The following is a 19773-nucleotide window of genomic DNA, read 5'->3' on the forward strand; positions in this document are numbered from 1 at the left end:
GGATTGGTCGTCCCGCCTCCGTTAAAACCGGAAATCGGCGGATCGGAGGCGAGCTTTAGATTTTCAAAAATTTTTACTGCCCCCACCCACCCCGTCCCAACCCACCCGTTTTTCCGAATTAAGATCATGCCCTAGGTGTCTGTGTAGAGAAATCACTAAAAGCTAGTGGGCAGGTACAAAAAGCAATCAAAAAGGCCTTTATCTTAAGGGAGCTGGAATACAATGAGGTGGAAGTTATGTCACGGTGTGTATAAAGCTCTGGTTAGACCCCATCTGGAGATACTGCGTTCAGTTCTGGGCACCGAACTTCAGGGAGGTTATTGACCTTGGAGTGGATGCAGTGCAGATTCACCAGACTCTGCCCGATAGTTTAAAATCTACCCGAATCACTTTATACTGACCGTTTCTTCCGACCTGGACTGAGAGTTTACAAACACATTCCAATCTGAAGACTTCGCTCAGCCACAGTAATTAACCTCTTATTAACCCGTTACGTGTTAAATTTAGTCTTTGTGGTCTTAAAGGGACAGGCTAGATTAAGCACTGCTGCACCTTAGCAGCAGTATAATTTATTGTGCATTATATGGTATCAAAGGCCCTGTTGCTGTAAAACAGTAAATCTTCATGGAACAGGTATACTTGAGGGGAAATACTTGAAGGGAAAAAATTTGCAGGGCCACGGGGAAAGAGTGGGGGAATGGGACTAACTGGGTTGCTCTTGCAAAGAGCCGGCATGGGCTCGATGGGCCAAATGGCCTCCTTCTGCGCTATAACCATTCTATAGGGTGTCAGTCGTGGGTAGCACTCTCGTCCCACTCCAGAGACTTGAGCACAAAATCCAGGCTGACGTTCCCAGTGCAGTACTGAGGGAGCGCTGCATTGTCGGAGGTGCCGTCTTTCGGATGAGATGTCAAACCGAGGCCCCGTCTGCCCTCTCAGGTGGACGTAAAAGATCCCATGGCACTATTTTGAAGAAGAGCAGGGAAGTTCTCCCTGCTGTCCTGGCCAATATTTATCCCTCAACCAACATCACAAAAATAGATTATCCAGTCATTATCACATTGCCGTTTGTGGGATCTTGCTGTGCGCAAATTGGCTGCCACATTTCCTACATTACAACAGTGACTACACCTCAAAAGTACTTCATTGGCTGTAAAGTGCTTTGGGACGTCCTGAGGTTGTGAAAGGTGCCATATAAATGCAAGTTCTTTCTTCAGATTTGCCATGGGAAATGTACTGATTTGAAAGGCTAATATTTCAGGTTGAATCTATGATCGGAACAGATGTGAGGGAGGTACACCTCCAAAATATCAACCCATCTTTGCCTTTCCGATTCTGCACATTTCCAGCATTTTCTGCCTATGTTTTCTCATTTCTAGCGTTTGCAATTTTTCCTGTTCATTTCACTTCTTTCTGGCGTAATTCCAGCAGGTCCGACAGCCATGCATCGCCCACATAAGAGGCAATCATTAATTATTTACTTACAAACTAACTTACTAACTGCCTGGGCATTCTGTATAACACAGCTGTTAGCAGAATGTAACATTGGCAGATCCTGCTCATTCGATGCATTTCTCACACAATTTAATTTTTTTAAAGTTATTATGAAATATGTTAGTTTTTAAATCATTGCAGCAACTTGTTATTCAATTGAGCTACCTAATGATGGACCTGTTCAAGATTTCTACGTAATAATTACTGTGCTACTGATCTTCATTATCTGGCTTAATGATGCATAAAATATTGCTTTTTGAAAAATAGACTTCTGATCATGTTCATTATTTTGTAATTATTACTTGAAAATTTTGCAATTAAAGAAGCAGTGCTGTAATTAGTCAAAAATACAGAATTCAATTCATTATGTTACTTAAACCAACAAGATATTGGAATAAGAATGGAAAAATAGTTGGCTAAACACACCAGCTCAATCAACATCTGAAATAGAAGAATGGGCAGATGTCCTGGGCGAGAGCCTTCATCAGTTGCACAGAGCTCTGGTTAGGTTCCGTCCGGAGATACTGGGTTCAGTTCTGGGCACCGCACCTCAGGAAGGATATATTGGCCTTGGAGGGGGTGCAGCGCAGATTCACCAGAATGATACCGGGGCTAAAAGGGTTAAATTATAGGCACAGGTTGCACAGACTAGGCTTGTATTCCCTCGAGTGTAGAAGATTAAGGGGTGATCTAATTGAGGTGTTTAAGACGATTAAAGGATTTGATAGGGTGGATAGAGAGAAACTATTTCCTCTGGTGGGGGGAGTCCAGAACAAGGGGGCAGAACCTTAAAATTAGAGCCAGGCCGTTCAGGGGTGATGTCAGGAAGCACTTCTTCACACAAAGGGGAGTGGAAATCTGGAACTCTCTCCCCCAAAAAGCTGTTGAGGCTGAGGGTCAATTGAAAGTTTCAAAACTGAGATTGATCGATTTTTGTTAGGCGAGGGTATTAAGGGTTAGGGAACCAAGGCAGGTAGATGGAGTTAAGATACAGGTCAGCCATGATCTAATTGAATGGCGGAACAGGCTCGAGGGGCTGAATGGCCTCCTCCTGTTCCTATGTTCCTAGAATATGTTAGAATGCAGTAGGTGTACCTGAATGAGTAATGTTGGGTTAGTCTTTGGCTGTGTAATTATGCTATAGAATAATAGCAGAAGAATGCTTACATTAGTTTGAGATTCTTCTCTCCTCTATCTTAGTGGAGATGTTTACCTATTTATTTTTAAGCAGAGAAAGACATATTGGACAAACACGTTAAGAATTTGTACACTATTATCCCAGAGCGTATTATCACGGCCGTGTGAAATGAATTTGCTGACAGTTTTTAAAGTATTAAAAACATTTTGTAGACTTTTCATTTCAAATTATTCATCACATGGAGAAAGTTTATTATCCATTTGCTTCACTTGTGCTGCATCTAGGTCACGGGAAATGCAGCTGTGGGAAATGCAAATGTGAGCAAGGCTGGTTTGGGAATGCTTGTCATTATCCCAAGACTTGTAACATCCCAAAGAGGAAAAGCAATGCGATGTGTCGCAGTTCACAGGATCTGATATGTTCCGATGCAGGTAAGAATAACTGTTCATTATTACATATTTTAATCAAACTGTAAACATGTTTTTACTTATTTGAAATATGCAAAAATATTTGAGTGCCATAAAAATTCAATACTGGAAGAAAGGCAAAATGATTCTCCCTCCCATCCTGCTACAAAATACTGATGTATGTCTTTATGCATAGGTGGATATTTTAGTCATTTTGCCACAATCATCTATATTATATTAAAAGTCTTGCATATAGCATGCATTTGCTGTAAGTCACACTTCAGAGATCACACTATAGCACATCCTCTCACTCACCATGAGCAATTTACAGGAAATATACTAGTAATACATTAAAATGTAGAGCATACACTTCCTGTAAATGTCTCACTAACTTCCTGTACTATTATCCCTGTCATACATTCCCCATCACATTTTGTTGATAATACCCTTATTGTTATGAAACAGCGTACTGTCTGATTCATCGTGAATAACTGGCAATTACTCTAACAATGCTATCACATTGCTCCTATCTTCCCATGGCACAATGCAAAAACTAAAGCCTTTGTGTGATAAAGGCAGAAAATGTTATCTTGAGATATTTTAGCTGGGTTCAGGTTGTGCAGCGTAATGAAAAGCTTTATTATGCTTTCATTTAGACCACATACCCACAATTCGACAAAACTAAGGGAGTCTGGATCTGCAAAATTAATGATTGTTGGTCCCAAAAATCAATTTAAATCCAAATTTCTAATAAAGAGCTCAAAATTCCTGTACTTGGAAATATATCGCCGTTCCTTCATCGTCGCTGAGTCAAAATCCTGGAACTCCCTTCCTAACAGCACTGTGGGAGAACCTTCACCACACGGACTGCAGCGGTTCAAGAAGGCGGCTCACCACCACCTTCTCAAGGGCAATTAGGGATGGGCAATAAATGCCGGCCTCGCCAGCGACGCCCACATCCCATGAACGAATATTTTAAAAAAAATTAAATCTAGGCATTCACTCCCTCTTCCTCTCCTTTTCTGTGTGTTCGTACGTCTCTGCTAGTTTTAGCAAAATTGTATACATGAGTAAAAACTGATGTAATGTCAAGAGAAAGAACCAAGAGGTGATTCATCTGCGTTTAGCACTGATCTGAGTATTCATATCATTTCAAAAACCCCATGACAAGTGAGAAAAAAGTCCAGTTCTTTTCTTGTTAAGATCTTGTTAATGGTCATTAATGATAGGCTTGTGCAGAATTTCTTAACTGCCGAGTAAAATCAAAAATTTAATGGGGCAGAAATCGCTCCCAAAATAACGGGGAGCTCAGCAGCAGTCTCCGTTGTTGGTGGCAAAATGGAGGAGCAAGTTCCCGCATGCGCGGTGAATCCGGAATTTGCTCCCAGTGGTTTGCCGGCAATATGACAGCTTCGAATTAAAGGGACATCGCCAGCTGCAATCAGAGAAATCACTGAACCAGCGCCAACTTGCTTATCTGCCCAGCTGGAAAGTAACTTAATTGTGCCACAAAACAGGTACGCTTAAAAATAGCATGTCTAAAATAAGTTTTAACAGGGCGGTAAGTCTTAATGACCATTGCCTTGATGCTCGGTCCGATTTCTGTCCCAAGACTATATTACTCCTAGCTAGACTTGTTCTCCTTAGAGCAGAGAAGGTTAAGGGGAGATTTAGTAGAGGTGTTCAAAATGATGAGGGGTCTCGACAGAGTAAATAAGGAGAAACCGTTTCCAGTGGCAGGAGGGTCGGTAATCAGAGGACACAGATTTAAGGTAATTGGCAAAAGAACCAGAGGGGGAGATGAGAAGAATTTGGAATGCGCTGCCTGAAAGGGCGGTGGAAGCAGATTCAATAAGAACTTTCAAAAGGGAATTGGATAAATACTTGAAAAGGAAAAATTTGCAGGGCTACGGGGAAAGAGCAGGGGAGTGGGACTAATTGGAAAGCTCTTTCAAAGAGCCAGCACAGGCACGATGGGCCGAATGGCCTCCTTCTGTGGTGTACAATTCTATGATATACTATCTATATTATCAAATCCCAGCTTCTCTCGTCTCTCCACATAACCAAAGCCCCGCATCCCTGGTACCATTCTAGTAAAATCCTTGCATTGGTACGATTTTTTTTTACGTAACATCTTTAACAACTACCACTTCCCTTGATATCTATCTATATCTTGTGCTGCAACCTTAATATTCATGCCTTACCCTTGTGCTCGTCATTAAGTTATGTAACTTCTTCTAGACTTCCAGCAGATTCCCCAAGTAATTAATGCAGAGTTCAGTGACATATTGACATCCTTTGCATATTTGGGGTGCTGTCCCACTCCATCAAACAATGTGCACTTATCAGTCCATTACAAAAGATGCCAGGACTTGCAGTGGGGGATAGGCTGATAAGGTTAGGATGAAGAGCAGTAGGAGGAGGCTCGTGTGGAGCATAAATGCTAGTACAGACCAGTTGGGCTGAATGGCCTGTTTCTGTGCTGCAGACTTGATGTAACTCTATGTCTTATTGCTAAATCATTATTTTTCTCACTTGTTCAACATTCTTCAGCTGATTGTGCACTCCACGGTAAGATTGGCAAATATTTTGACATTTATATCTGTTTAGTAATTTGTTAATTGCTGGAGAAGCATTAAAAGGAACGTTATTGTATTATGATTGGCTGCTAGTTTCATGTTTCCACGAGCCAAATTCCATCCTTCGTTCTTGCATGTTTCACGGTTTCCACAGATTTATTAAGAGACATTTCTCCCACTTTTAATGGAAGAGAAGTATCAGGCTCATGTTGACAGCACATTTTAGTTTATAGTAAACCATTTCCTCTCGAGTAAATAACCATCAAGTGCACTCAGTATTTGTGACTATTTTTGAATGGATGACAGTCCATCACATTTCGTATTCGCTGCTCATTAGTACATTCCTAAAAAGTATCGCAACATTACAAACTCTGTTCAGGAAATCATAGAATAGAATCCTAAGGCAGAGAAGGCGGCCATTCGGCCCATCGTGCCTGTGCCGGCTCTTTGAAAGAGCTATCCAATTAGTCCCACTCCCCCGCTCTTTGCCCATCGCCCTGCAAATTTTTCCTTATTAAGTATTTATCCAATTCCCTTTTGAAAGTTACTATTGAAATATTGCAGAGGAAGGTTGAAGTTTACTCTGCAGAGCTCCAACAGGAAAAGTGTATTTATTGAATAATTAGCAAGTCAGATCGACAATAATTGGAAGTTGTAAACCTTCCAGCAGCTCTCTCAATGACATAGGTTATCGTAACATGGATAAAATCTTTCAATAGAGATCTCCAGTGTTTAAGCTCACATAAATATGAGTATCACAGAAATAACTGCATTAATGAATCCTTTAAATTGTTTATCTGGATTTACAGAATTTACTTCAGTTGAAAACCCTAGGTGAGTGAACAAGCCTATTGTGGACACCATTCAAGGTCAAAAAGACAGGAAGAGAATAAATAAAAGCATTACATGTGTTAGCTGCCATGAATCCTGGATTTTAAAAGTCTGTGGATTGGAGGCAGCGAGGGCTGACCAAGGAGACAGTTTTGAGATTTTACATAGAATTTTACAGCACAGAAACAGGCCATTCGGCCCAACCGGTCTGTGCTGGTGTTTATGCTCCACATGAGCCTCCTCCCTCCCCTCTTCATCTCACCCTATCAGCATATCCTTCTATTCCTTTCTCCCTCATGTGTTTTTCTAGCTTCCCCTTAAATGCATCGATGCTATTCACCTCAACCACTCCTTGTGGGAGCGGGTTCCACATTTTCATGACTCTCTGGGTAAAGAAGTTTGCCCTGAATTCCCTATTGGATATTATTAGTGTTAGATTCTAAGAAAGAGTGAGTCACAGAGTAGGACAGAATGTAATAATAAATCTCTATTCCAACACAGAGATGATGCAGAGGGGAGGAGGTCCATGTAGGATAGTTTTAGAATGTTCTAATTGCTAATATATTTTATAATTAAACAAATGATGTTTGGTTTACATGCCTACTTTATGATGCAAGTCTGGATAAACAATGGAAGTCATGTCAGCGATGTCAACTGTTGCCAAATGCTAAGCGGCCCTTGTTTTTCACACTTGATAGGCACCTGTCATTGTGGGAAGTGCATATGCAACAATTCTGAAGGTGACAAACTGATCTATGGAAAGTTTTGTGAGTGTAACGACCAAGATTGCGTTGATGATGAAACTGGTGTGATTTGTGGAGGTACGCACTGATATATTTCATTTTGACAATTGCTGCGTTCCACAGTACTTAGCAAAACAAAAATAGGAACTTAAATGGTGCTGTTTTGTTAAAATATTCACGCGACATTTTATTAAACTTGCCTCAGTCGCCCTGTTGTTACAAGCTTTGAAAGAATCAGAAGTGCGTAAGATTGAAAGAGACTGAACTTAATGAAGATTTTTAATGGGTCGTTTCGAAATGTTGCAAAAAGGAATCCTTTTAAAAATTGGGTTCCTCTGCAAACATCACATAACCTTAAATCCTGATTAATCGTGAAGTTAGTGCATGGAGAAATGGGCCATTCTTTCTGTCTGCTCCTGTAACAACTGGAGACATTTTCCTGATGGTTATCTTTTTCGAAAGATTGTATGGTTACGATAAAATTCTTGTAAATGTTTTCTAATTTGCTTCCCTTTTTGATGTGTTGCTTTATGCTCAGGTATAAATATATATTTTTTTTAAATGGTAAAATAAAAGCTAAATCCTATAAGATTTTTATTTCATCTTCCATATCCTCCAAATTCTATATCCTGTCCACCACAAATACCACCTATTTCCATCTCTGTAACATCGCCCGTCTCCACCCCAGCCTCGGCTCACCTGCTGCTGAAACCCTTATCCGTGCTTTTGTCACCACCAGACTCGACTATTCCAATGCTCCCCCGGCCACTCTTCCATCCTCCGCAAACCTCAGCTGATCCAAAATTCTGCTGCCTGTATCCTATCCTGAACCTGCTCCCTATCATCCCTGTTCTTACTGAGTTCAAATCTAGGTAGAGCCTGAATTGTATTGTCCCACCTGTCACTTACGTGTCAAGCCTACATTACAACAGTGACTACACTTAGTAAAGTACTTCATTGGCTGTAAAGTACTTTGGTACATCCTGAGATCGTGCAAGGTGCTATATAAATGCAAGTTCTTTCTTTTCTTCCTTACTGACTTACAGCTGAAATTTAAAATTCCCATCCCTATGTTTGCATTCTTCCACTGCCATCTCATCCAGCCCTACAACACACTCCAAACTCTCAATTCCTTTAAAGCTGGCCTCACGTGCATTCTGTCCTTCAATCTTCCATTGGCCTCCATTCCTTCAGCTCTGAGATCTAAACCCAAATCCTTCCATCTCTCCACTCCCTTCACCTCCTTTCAAACCCCCCCTTAAAACCCACCTCTTTGGCCATGCTTTTGCTCGCCCCTCCTAATATCTCCTTTGTCTCGGTACCAGCTGTTTTCTATTGTTTCTGTGAAGCACTTGGGAATGTTTTCTTGTTAAAGGCGCTATATAAATGCAAGTTGTTTTTGTTACCTGATCTGCTGGAACCTTTTATTAAGTAGAATATATTTCTCAAAACTCCCATATGTTTTTGTGAGGATTCTCAGGCAAATCTTTTAAGATTCTGCAGAACTATTTAAAATCCATTTGGTGCAATGTATAAAACTAGCTTCCTATTTTGTTTCTATTCCGGCTAAAATTCATGATCTATTTCATGTGACATCTGCACAGGTCACTTACTTTAGACAGTTACCTGACAACTGTAAGACTGAATCAGGATTGATCTTTAATTAAATCTTTTTAACCACTTCTGTGAAATAATTAAATCGTGGGGGGGGGGGGAAGAAAATGCTTTTCTTTGACATTAGAAACCTATGTATGTGCAAGAAATAGAAATTATTTTTTCTGTCTGAAATAATATCTGTCTGGAAGTGTATCAAATTACTTTGAAATTACTCACGTTGCCAAAACCAATCCATAAAAATAAGGCCAGTTAAATATTGCTGAAATATTCTTAAATTGTGATTTCATTGCTTTCCTTGATATTTCTTGTGGTTTAAGGCAATGGAAAGTGTTACTGTGGTTACTGCTACTGTGCGCATGGTTGGCATGGCGATAAATGTGAATTCCAGTGTGACATTACCCCGTGGGAGAGCAGGAGGAAATGCATGTCACCAGATGGCAAAATCTGCAGCAACAGAGGTTTGTCTTTTAAAACAGTTCAAATGGAAAATGTTAATTATAAAGATTGGAAGTTAGAGCAAATTACCTTGCCCACTTCTGCTGTGATTGCTTCCGAGACGTATGATGGAGACACTATCTAATGTAGTAGAAATCAGGCATTACCTCGTGTGCCTGAAGACTCACTCAGTTTTACTAAACTGGAATATTTCCAAGCCGACTTTATTGTCCCGGAGCAATTGGCTCGGATTTTGCTGTGAAAGGGTAATGGCGCTCACTATTATTTATGCGCAAATCGGACAGTAACTTCAGGCGAGGGGAAATGCACAGTTAAGCATGAAAATCCGAAAGCCTCCGTCCGAGGTTCACTGCCCCTCTGGCACCTCGCCGTCTGACTCACTGCTCATTGAACGGCGTGAAGTTGCTGCACTGACGTTGTAGATACGGATTAAACCCACCACGAAAAGTTAAGTCTAAGTTCCCTTTTAACGGCGTGTTAAAAGGGAACTTAGATTGGCAGTCATTAACACTTATTAATGACTGCCAATCAACCTCTCTGCCAGTGAAAATTAACTATTACAAGTGTGGAGTCTCATTCCTTCAGCTTTTAATTGTTGTTGGAAATTTTTTTTAAAATGTAAATATTTTTACATTTTCTTTCTATCTCTTTTATTTCTCTCTCTCTTAATCCAGTCTTTCTTTCCCTCTTTTTATTTTGCTTTCTCTACCTGATTTTACAGTGAATTCACTGGTCTAACTTACACTTCCTGGTCCAGACTCTGCGCTGTTATTAACGATTCTCCAATCCGATTGGTTAAGGAGATACACAGTTGCTTGCCCCGTCCACACAGGTCCCAGATGCCCTGTAGCGGGGGCCGCGCTGTTTGGATGTCCCGCTGGCAGGAACTTGCCGTACAAAACCCCAATGAAGGTCTATGAGCAATGGCAAGCCTGACAAATGGCTGGCACCGTTCGTCCACCGCTCACAGCAAAATCTGGCCCGTAATTTTCTGGTTCATTTCTTTTTTTTTTGAAAAAAGAGGCTAATGGATGTGCTGAATACAAAGAATTGCAAAGAGAGAGAGGGAGAGAGGGAGGGAGAGAGAGAGGGAGAGAGAGAGAGAGGGAGAGAGAGAGAGAGACCCATTTCAGTAGCCGTTCTGCTTGGGTACCCCAAAATGACAGTTAAAATTGGCCAGTTCCTGCGTTGGCTGCCATTCAAGAATCTACTACATGAAATCCAGAGCCTGTAGGTCCCCCAACTTAAATGTGCGTCCTCATTGCCTTTACTTACAGAACACAAGAACAATTGCCAAGAGGCTGGTCTGAAAAGGCTTGTGTTAATTATAGGCAGATTTAAAGCCTGTATGAAATCACATCATCGAGCCAACATTCAGTTATGTTCTATCCTGGACCCTAAACTGCACCCTGGACGCCCAATTTTGCTTTGATGAAAACCAATCAAAGACACAAAGTGACTTTCTCGCCTGGTAACGCGCCGGGTTAGTGAGGACAATCTTCTTTGTCAGTTAAAGAAGAATCTGCCAGCGGAAACATACCAAAATGATCCTCTGCTTTTACTGTCACGGCTCTTATGCTTCACGAGGAATATTGTACCTGTTTAAGTGGATTCAACTTGGATCAGAAGGAGTTATAAAACACTGGGTGCAGCAGTGGTGTCGCCTCGATTTTTATTTTGAATTCTTTGGCCAATTTTTGACCCGCAAAGCAAATGTTTGAGAATAATCAAAGCCTTCTAGAGGGCGAACACTTGAAGGTGATCAGTATTTAAGAGCACAGGGGGAGATCAGGAAAATGGGAGTAGCATATGTTGCTCCAGTGTAGAGCTAGCAGCAGCACAGGCGCAGTGGTTTGAAATGGCACCCTTCTGCGCCTGAATTTCCGTGATTCCTTAATGCTGTGGGGACGGCTTCTCGTAAAGGTAGTGCATTCCAGTGACTTTGGGGAGACGGGTGAAAATTCCTTCAATGACCCTCCCTCAGCTTCTGATCCAGAGGATGTGTGTACAACCCTCACCATCATTTTCAGTCAGAAGAAGCTTTATTGATCTTTATCTTGTGCAAATGTCAGTGCCAGAGTAAATTTAATATTTTTGCGCACACATTTCGAGTGGAGCAGTTTTAATTACTTTCCTGTTGGGTTTTAATCCACTCCTTAGATATTCTGTTAGGTTGAACTTTTATTCTTATTGCATTTTCAAAAAAAGAGTCAGAAACTCTCTTTCTTTTTCCTTTGAACACAGCGGCCTAGAAATTTGATCGTGCCCCAAAATCGGATGCTCGGAGGTGGGTGGGGCACGGGGCATGGGGTGTGCGCTGCCTGTACCTGTTCACATGAGCACAAGGAAAAAGTGAAATTCGCGGTGGTACCTGATTATAATGGCCCAGAATTTCCTGGAGTGGGGCATCTCGCGACGAGCCCCGTTTGTTAGATTTTTTCTCCTCACACTTCGGCTCAAATTTTTGTTTTTGCACCGTAACTTGCTGGAAGTTCGAGCTGATAACGGGGCGGGGAGGGGAACGGGGGATCTGGGACCTCAGTGAACGACGGAACCAACAGTCTATCTCCTTAAACAATGAGATTTAAAGGTCGAGAAAGAAACAGAGGAACGACGGAATTAGAGTCAAATCAGATACAGAAAGAGAAATAAAGAGAGGGAAAGAAAGATTGGATTAAGAGAGAGAGAGGGAAAAGACAGAAAGAAAAAGTAAGAAAAAATTTAAAAGGTAACATTTTTAAGTCTCTAAGAATTTACTCCCTGCAGGAATGAGACTCCACAGTTTTAACTGTTCCCTCTCTGGGCTGGAGAGTTTGATTGACATTGCAGGAACATAAATCTCATCATAAAAAGGGTCCTTACGCTGTTAAGTACCAGTCTTAACTTTCTGCGGTGAGTTTAATGGGTAATTAATGCGCAAATGCAGCAATTTGTTGAAACTCTTGGGGAGGTTGAGCTCAAGATGCCGTTTTCGCGAGGCTAACGGCCGAGCGGCGCAAACCGTCCAGCAACTTGTGGCGATTCGCAACTCACGGAGTATCTCTTCCTCGTCACAAGTTGTTGGCCGATTTACACACTAATAACGGCGAGCGCCATTAAACTCGTCATTATTTTATCGGCAAATTCTGGGCCAATGAGTCAGGCGTGCAGCCAGTGCTACCTGTGCTGTTAATTTGCTGTGTGCCTGTTTGGGGAAGTGGGAGGTTGTATGTCACTAATGCCGCATACAGCAGGGAAACTTCAGGGAAACCACAAGTGTAAAAGTGGCTGCAAGAGGTCCTGGGAGAGGACACCAAGGTTCTCTGATGTTCTGGTCCAGGCAGTCGACAGGAGGAGGGAGATCCTGTTCTCCCTAAAGGATGGGAGGGTGGGTGCGCAAAAAGCCCACCAGGCAATACCTCCACCTCCAGTGGGAAGAGGTCACTGAGGAGGTCAATGCCAGCTGCTTAGCTCCCAGGACATGGTTGCAATGTCGGAAAAAGTTCAGTGACCTCACCAGAGTTGTCAAGGTAAGAATCCTACCTCTCTCATCGAGTAATCTCTCCTCACATCTCCACTGCCACCTGCCTCACTGCTCACCAGAGTCAGAAAATAGCCATAAAAAGGCCCAGGTGTTAAGCAGCAGCCTAAGAGGACAAACCAGCAACTAACCTGTACGGAGCAGATAAGCCCTTTAGTTAGTGCTCCAGCAGGGTCCTTGCTGCCTGTTAATGCCGTGATTTGCTGGGCGAGTTTCTCAGGTGACGAGGCAGACGCTCGGGACATGCCAATTCCACAGAAGGGCCCTACAACCAGCGTAAGTCATAATTAAATACGACACTGAGGCTTTTAAATGCCCTGGACGCCTACGGAGGAGCCTGGTCCAATATGGCTGGTGATGTACTCGTAACACAGAACGAGCGCGGGCACGCTGCCTGCCATATTGGACCCCTAGGCACCCGTTCTGCATCTAAAAAACCGAGGTAGCGTGATTGAATTTTTAGGCCAGTGTGCCAAATTAAATAAAAATAGAAGCATTACATACTTCTAAATAAATAAAACCACTTATGTGCCAAATTTAATAACTCAGGGTTACGGAAGTAAAATTGACCACGGATCCATCTCATTCAGGGAGCTATTTTTGGACTGATGCGGCTCGCTAATGGTTTTGCCAGAACAACTGCGCCGCCTCAACAAGAGGTTGTGATGGGAGGATGAGAAAGGAAAATACGGCCATTGACTACGTAATAAATATAATTAACGCCAGACGAGCATAGATTACATTACGAGGCCGTGTTTGATGTCACCACAATAACCTCCTTGTCAAGACATGCTGTGATTTCACTTTAGGGAACTGTATTTGCGGAGAGTGTACATGCAGTGATTTCACTTTAGGGAACTGTATTTGCGCAGAGAGTACATGCTGTGATTTCTCTTTAGGGAACTGTATTTGCGCAGAGAGTACATGCTGTGATTTCTCTTTAGGGAACTGTATTTGCGGAGAGTGTACATGCAGTGATTTCACTTTAGGGAACTGTATTTGCGGAGAGTGTACATGCTGTGATTTCTCTTTAGGGAACTGTATTTGCGGAGAGTGTACCTGCTATGATCTGGATCCCAGTGGGGAATATGGTGACATTCATGGGGCAACTTGCGAGTGTGATGAACTGAACTGCCACGCTGTATACGACAGATATTCTGATAATTTCTGTTCAGGTAAACAAACTCTATAATACACGGGTTCGTGGCAGACTTTCATTTTGAAACAGATTTCTTTTCCATGTTTCTCCGTGCTGTTCTGCTGTTACCATTTACACCTCCTCTGGACCCATCTTTTGTTTCTTTACTTGTCCCATTACCACCATCTCCTTTTGCCTTGCATCATTATCCCTTTTGTCATTTAATCACTCCTGCCCTCCACCCTATCACCCACCTTTCCCTTTTGTTCTTTCCTTCCTCCCCCACCAGCCCCCTCCCCCATCCCCCGGCTCTGTACTTGCTTATAAACGGTTATATCTCCAACATCTTCCAGTTCTGATGAAAGTTCATCGACCTGAAACGTTGACTCTGTTTCTCTCTCCACAGATGCTGCCTGACCTGCTGGGTGTTTCTAGAAATTACTGTTTTTAGTGGCAATATCTTGAAATTTTTAAAAATCTGATTCTAATACAATATAGCTTTTCTTCTGCCGCACATCCTCTGGGCACCTGATGGACATTGTCCACCTCAGGGTGTCCCTCAGAAGAAGTAGCTGCCTGTGGATTTTATTCCTTCCCGGGCCGTTTGTACCTCCCATGAGAATTTCAGACGCAGCTTCCGGCCGCCAAAGTTGCAGCCTTCTGACCGCTTGTGGAGAGAAGCAGGCAGGAGGAACATAGGAAGGAGGATAGAAACAGGAGGAGGCCATTCAGCCCCTCGATCCTATTCCGCTATTCAACTAAGATCACGGTTGATCTGCATCTTAACTCCATCTACCCGCCTTGGTTCCGTAACCCTTAATACCCTTACCCAACAAAAATCTATCAATCTCAATTTTCAATTTTTCAATTGACCCCCAGCCTCAATAGCTTTTTGGGGGAGAGAGTTCCAGATTCCCACTCCCCTTTGTGTGATGAAGTGCTTCCTGACATCACCCCTGAACGGCCTAGCTCTAATTTTAAGGTTCTGCCCCCTTGTTCTGGACTCCCCCCACCAGAGGAAATAGTTTCTCTCTATCTCCCCTATCAACTCCTTTAATCATCTTAAACACCTCAATTTGATCACCCCTTAATCTTCTATACTCGAGGGAATACAAGCCTAGTCCATGCAACCTGTCCTCATAATTTAACCCTTTTAGCCCTGAATGCTTCAAATTATCTTGTGGGGAAGAGCTGTTTAAATAAAAAAGACTCACTTGTGTAATCTTCAGCCCAACTCCAGAAACCCTACAGACTCCCCAGTCCATTGGGGGCTAGGGTATAGCAGCTGGTGGTAACAACATTCAGGATCCTACGCTGGAGTGTAGGGAGCAGGAACTCAAAAGGGGAGGCCAGGAGACTACAATTAGAACACCGTGAACGGCTCTGGTCTCCATATCATAAAAAGGATATAGAGACACCGGAGAAGGTGCAAAAAAGATTTACTAGGAAGATACCAGAACTGAGAGGTTACAACTATCAGGAAAGACTGAACAGACTGGGGATCTTTTCTCTAGAAAAGAGAAGGCTGAGGGGTGACCTGATAGAGGTCTTTAAAATTATGAAGGGGTTCGAAAGGGTAGACGTAGAGAAAATGTTTCCACTTGTGGGGGAGACCAAAACTAGGGGCCATAAATATAAGACAGTCACTAATAAATCCAATAGGGAAGTGAGGAGAAACTTCTTTACCCAGAGAGTGGTGAGAATGTGGAACTCATACAAGGAGTGGTTGAGGCGAATAGAATAGATGCACTTAAGGGGGAGCTAGATAAGTACATGAGGGAGAAAGGAATAGAAGGATAGGCTGATAGGGTGAGATGACGTAGGGAGGGAGGAGGCTCGTGTGGAGCATAAACACCGAAAGAGGCCTGTTTCTATGCTGTAAATTCTATGTAATTCAACGGAATGCCCCCCTCTCCCACCTCATTAAAGTAGGGAACGCTGGGCCGCGCCTCTTACAGGTGCAGGATTAATTATGGTCACTGGGGAAGGTCCAGGAAATGCCAGGGCAAGTCAAGGGGGAGGAGTGGGCGTGATGCGGAGATCTGACATAACAGGCCTCTGCTCCTTTTTCCTCTTCACTGCAAGTGGGAAGTGCTGATCTCTCCCCATGCCCAATGAAGAGGAAGAGCTATGAAAAGGAAAATAATCTTTTAAAGCAGGAGTGAACTCTGGTTTAGGTTCTCACACCTTGTATTGCGTGGCCCAGTATTGTCACATAGCTCACCAGATCAGGCACCACTGGTACTCCTTGGCGGTTTAAGTGCGCAAAGGAATGTACAAATTGCTGTGGTTCTTACTCATTCTGTTTATATATTTTAAGCCATGGTGAGCACAGATAATAAAAATTGACATTTGGAACTTTGTCGGGGAAATAGTGGAACAATTTCCATTGCTTGCCCCGTGGAATAATATTGTCCATGGGCTTGTGGAAAGCTGAAACTCTTAGTAAGGGTTCACTCTGCTTTGTGGGATCCTATCCATCCTTTCCCAGGGTTATCTGCTTAACCAAATTAATTATCTAAATCAATCTGAAATTAAGTTGATTCACAGACACAATGACTATTATCCATTGCAAAACAATTCTGATTTTTTGGTCTTTTTTTTTAAGTCAAGGATTTCATAACAATCTTGTTATAAAAGTCAGTGAAAATGTGCAGAATGGATTAACTAGGGGCTAGACTATTTAGCATTTATGATATTTGGAGCAGTCTTTATCCTGAAATTTCTATGCCTGGTACAGTAAATACATATTTTTGTAGTCTGCTGAGACCACAGCAGATCAAACTGTGAGTCAGAGCGATATCACACACGGACTCCAAGGAGAATAGCAGAAGGGATAGATTTCCCTGCTGCTGTATCTGCTGAGTCGAGCAGGACTTTCGCTGTGTGTGTTTTTATGATTGTTTCTGTTGGGGATGGTAGACCAGAGTGATTAGAGGAAGGAAGATGGTGTTCAGAAAAGGATGGATGCAAAATATTTTTCCTGTTCAAAAAAGGTAAATTTCTATCACTGTCAGAGAAAAGCCCACTTGGGAGTGGATTCAGAAGAGCAAGTCTTGCAATCAGGAGAGCCGTCCCATCAGTCCGGACTGGACTGAAGATGAAAGACCAGTGTCTAGCCCATTACGCTGCCAAGTTTCCCTCCCTCCATCGCCATTTTACCTTACTTTAAAGTCCTACGTTACAAAGCTAATTTTTGCAATTGTATATTGTTATACTGGCCTTCCAGTTTGAAAAATGGAATTTAGAGTACAGTGGAATTTAGAGTACAGTGGAATTTAGAGTACAAATTTAGTTTTACATAGAATTTACAGCACAGAAACAGGCCATTCGGCCCAACTGGCCTTTCCCGGTGTTTATGCTCTACACGAGCCTCCTCCCACTGTACTTCATCTCACCCTATCAGCATAACCTTCTAGTCCTTTCTCCCTCATGTGTTTATCGAGCTTCCCCTTAAATGCATCTATTCTATTCGCCTCAACTGCTCCCTGTAGTAGCGAGTTCCACATTCTCACCGCTCTCTGGGTAAAGAAGTTTCTCCTGAATTCCCGATTGGATTTATTGGTGACTATCGTATATTTATGGCCCCCTAGTTTTGGTCTCCTCCACAATTGGAAACACCCTCTCCAGGTCTACCCAATCGAACCCCTTCATAATTTTAAAGGCCTCTATCCCTCAGCCTTCTCTTTTCTAGAGAAACGAGTCCCAGTCTGTTCAGTCTTTGAGTTTTGAGACAGCTCTATTTATTCCTGGGACATGGGCGTGTTCAGAATATGTATTCTGGAAAAAGTATGTACTCTCCTCATATGTCTATAATTTAAGTATGTACAGCGCGCATGTTAATTTTTCACTCTACACTGATCTGCCTCGTTATACCAATATAGAGAGTTGTCATTAATTCAGATAGAGGAAAACGCTTTAGACAAGTTAATATAACTCAAGCAATAAATATTGATTTTGATAGCGAGATAATATCTATTCTCCTAATGTTGCAAATGTAACTCAAATATTCTACTCCATGGAAAAAAGTGCTTTACTGCGATGTGCATTTTATTGCATTAACAACAACAACTTGCATTTATATAGCGCCTTTAACATAGTAAAACGTCCCAAGGCGCTTCACAGGAGCGATTATCAAACAAAATTTGACACCGAGACACATAAGGAGATATTAGGACAGGTCAAAGAGGTAGTTTTTAAGGAGCGTCTTAAAGGAGGAGAGAGAGGTAGAGAGGTTTAGGGAGGGAATTCCAGAGCTCGGGGCCCAGGCAGCTGAAGGCACGGCCGCCAATGGTGGAGCGAAGAAAACTGGGGATGGGCAGGAGGCCAGAATTGATCACGGATAAAGAACAGTGATGAGTGGAGAATGTTGACTTTGATGGTGTAAAGTTAATAAAGTTAATTCTAATATCTGACTTTTGGATTTAATCTGAAGGTCACGGACAATGCAACTGTGGAAGATGTGACTGCAAGGAAGGATGGAGTGGCAGGATGTGTGAACATCCCCAGTCATGTCCCCTTTCACCAGAAGCAAGTACAAGAAAATGTCAAGGAAATTCTAAATTACCCTGTGCAGGAAGAGGTAGGTGACATCTTACTTCTTACACTAAGTTCATGTCATTTGCTTTAATATCTACAAAGATATATCAGAACTATTGTTGCCCAGTCAAAATTCCCTTTGATGATTCTCATCCCTGCTCTTTCATTGTGATGGGGAAAACAGAATTTACAATTTATAGAATTTATTTCCTGGGGAAATGTCAACTGTGCAGATTGCAGATGTAATAGATTCTTTATTTCTAGCTAAGCTGTGACAACCAGATTGGCATCCAACTGAATGTACCTTCAGACAGGAATTAATGCAGGAAAGAAAGAACTTGCATTTATATAGCGCCTATCACGACCTCAGGACGTCCCAAAGCGCTTTACAGCCAAAGAAGTACTTTTGATCAGTGGTCACTGTTGTAATGTAGGAAACGCGGCAGCCAATTTGCGCACAGCAAGATCCCACAAACAGCAATGTGATAATGACCAGATCATCTGTTTTTTTTCAAGTAATGTTGGTTGAGGGATAAATATTGGCCAGGACACACCACTCTTCTTTGAATAGTGGCCGTGGGATCTTTTACGTCCACCTGAGAGGGCAGACGGGGCCTCGGTTTAAAGTCTCATCCAAAAGACAGTGCAGCACTCCCTCAACACTGGCCCTAGGAGCGTGAGCCGAAATTTTTGTGCTCAAGTCTCTGGAGTGGGACTTTGAACCCACAGCCTTCTGATTCAGAGGCGAGACGTTCTACCCACTGAGCCACGACTGAAAGATTAAAGTGACATGACCAGGTTGGCTTCTGCCATATCTTTAAAGTGACAAATTGAGTACGACCGTTTAACAAGTTATTTTTGTTGATACCCCCACAGCCTTTGTCATAGTAATTTCACCCTGATAACGCAAGGTTTCAGAAATTGAGTACCTACCTTATATTTAGCTATCAAGGAAGAATATGGCAGTCAACTGTTGGTTACAGATGATGGAGATTTGTAGCCTTGGGGCTGGTGAGTGGGATTGATAAAGTGTACTTTAGTTTTCATTTCTTTACATTACTTTTGAGAATTTATAAATAATATTGTCACACATTTAAATTGAATTTAATGTTTCATTGTTGGTATATAATTTTTTAGGCGGGTGAAGAGTGATACCTGGGTCTGGAATTTCCTGGAACTTTTTGGCGTAACTGCGGTGTAAGAGAGGCGTAGTGTCAGTTATTTGCTGTGAACCAATTTACGTCACTTTATGCTGAAACGCCCGCCAATTTCCTTGATTGGTTGTGCCACTTCTGAGATCAGTCTGCCGAA

At 42.3% G+C, this 19773-nt stretch overlaps 1 protein-coding gene across 1 annotated transcript in view; it reads left to right on the forward strand.

Moving 5' to 3' along the window:
- Positions 1–19773, forward strand: part of itgbl1 (integrin, beta-like 1) — a 133254-nt gene that overhangs the window by 54914 nt on the left and 58567 nt on the right. The window contains exons 3-7 of the mRNA XM_067986612.1: positions 2917–3063; positions 7148–7270; positions 9127–9267; positions 13820–13960; positions 18359–18505. Coding sequence (XP_067842713.1) covers positions 2917–3063; positions 7148–7270; positions 9127–9267; positions 13820–13960; positions 18359–18505 — 699 coding nt within the window. The remainder of the gene's footprint in view (positions 1–2916; positions 3064–7147; positions 7271–9126; positions 9268–13819; positions 13961–18358; positions 18506–19773) is intronic.

This window comes from Heptranchias perlo, chromosome 6, assembly GCF_035084215.1.
Source record: "Heptranchias perlo isolate sHepPer1 chromosome 6, sHepPer1.hap1, whole genome shotgun sequence".
Classification (NCBI taxonomy): domain Eukaryota; kingdom Metazoa; phylum Chordata; class Chondrichthyes; order Hexanchiformes; family Hexanchidae; genus Heptranchias; species Heptranchias perlo.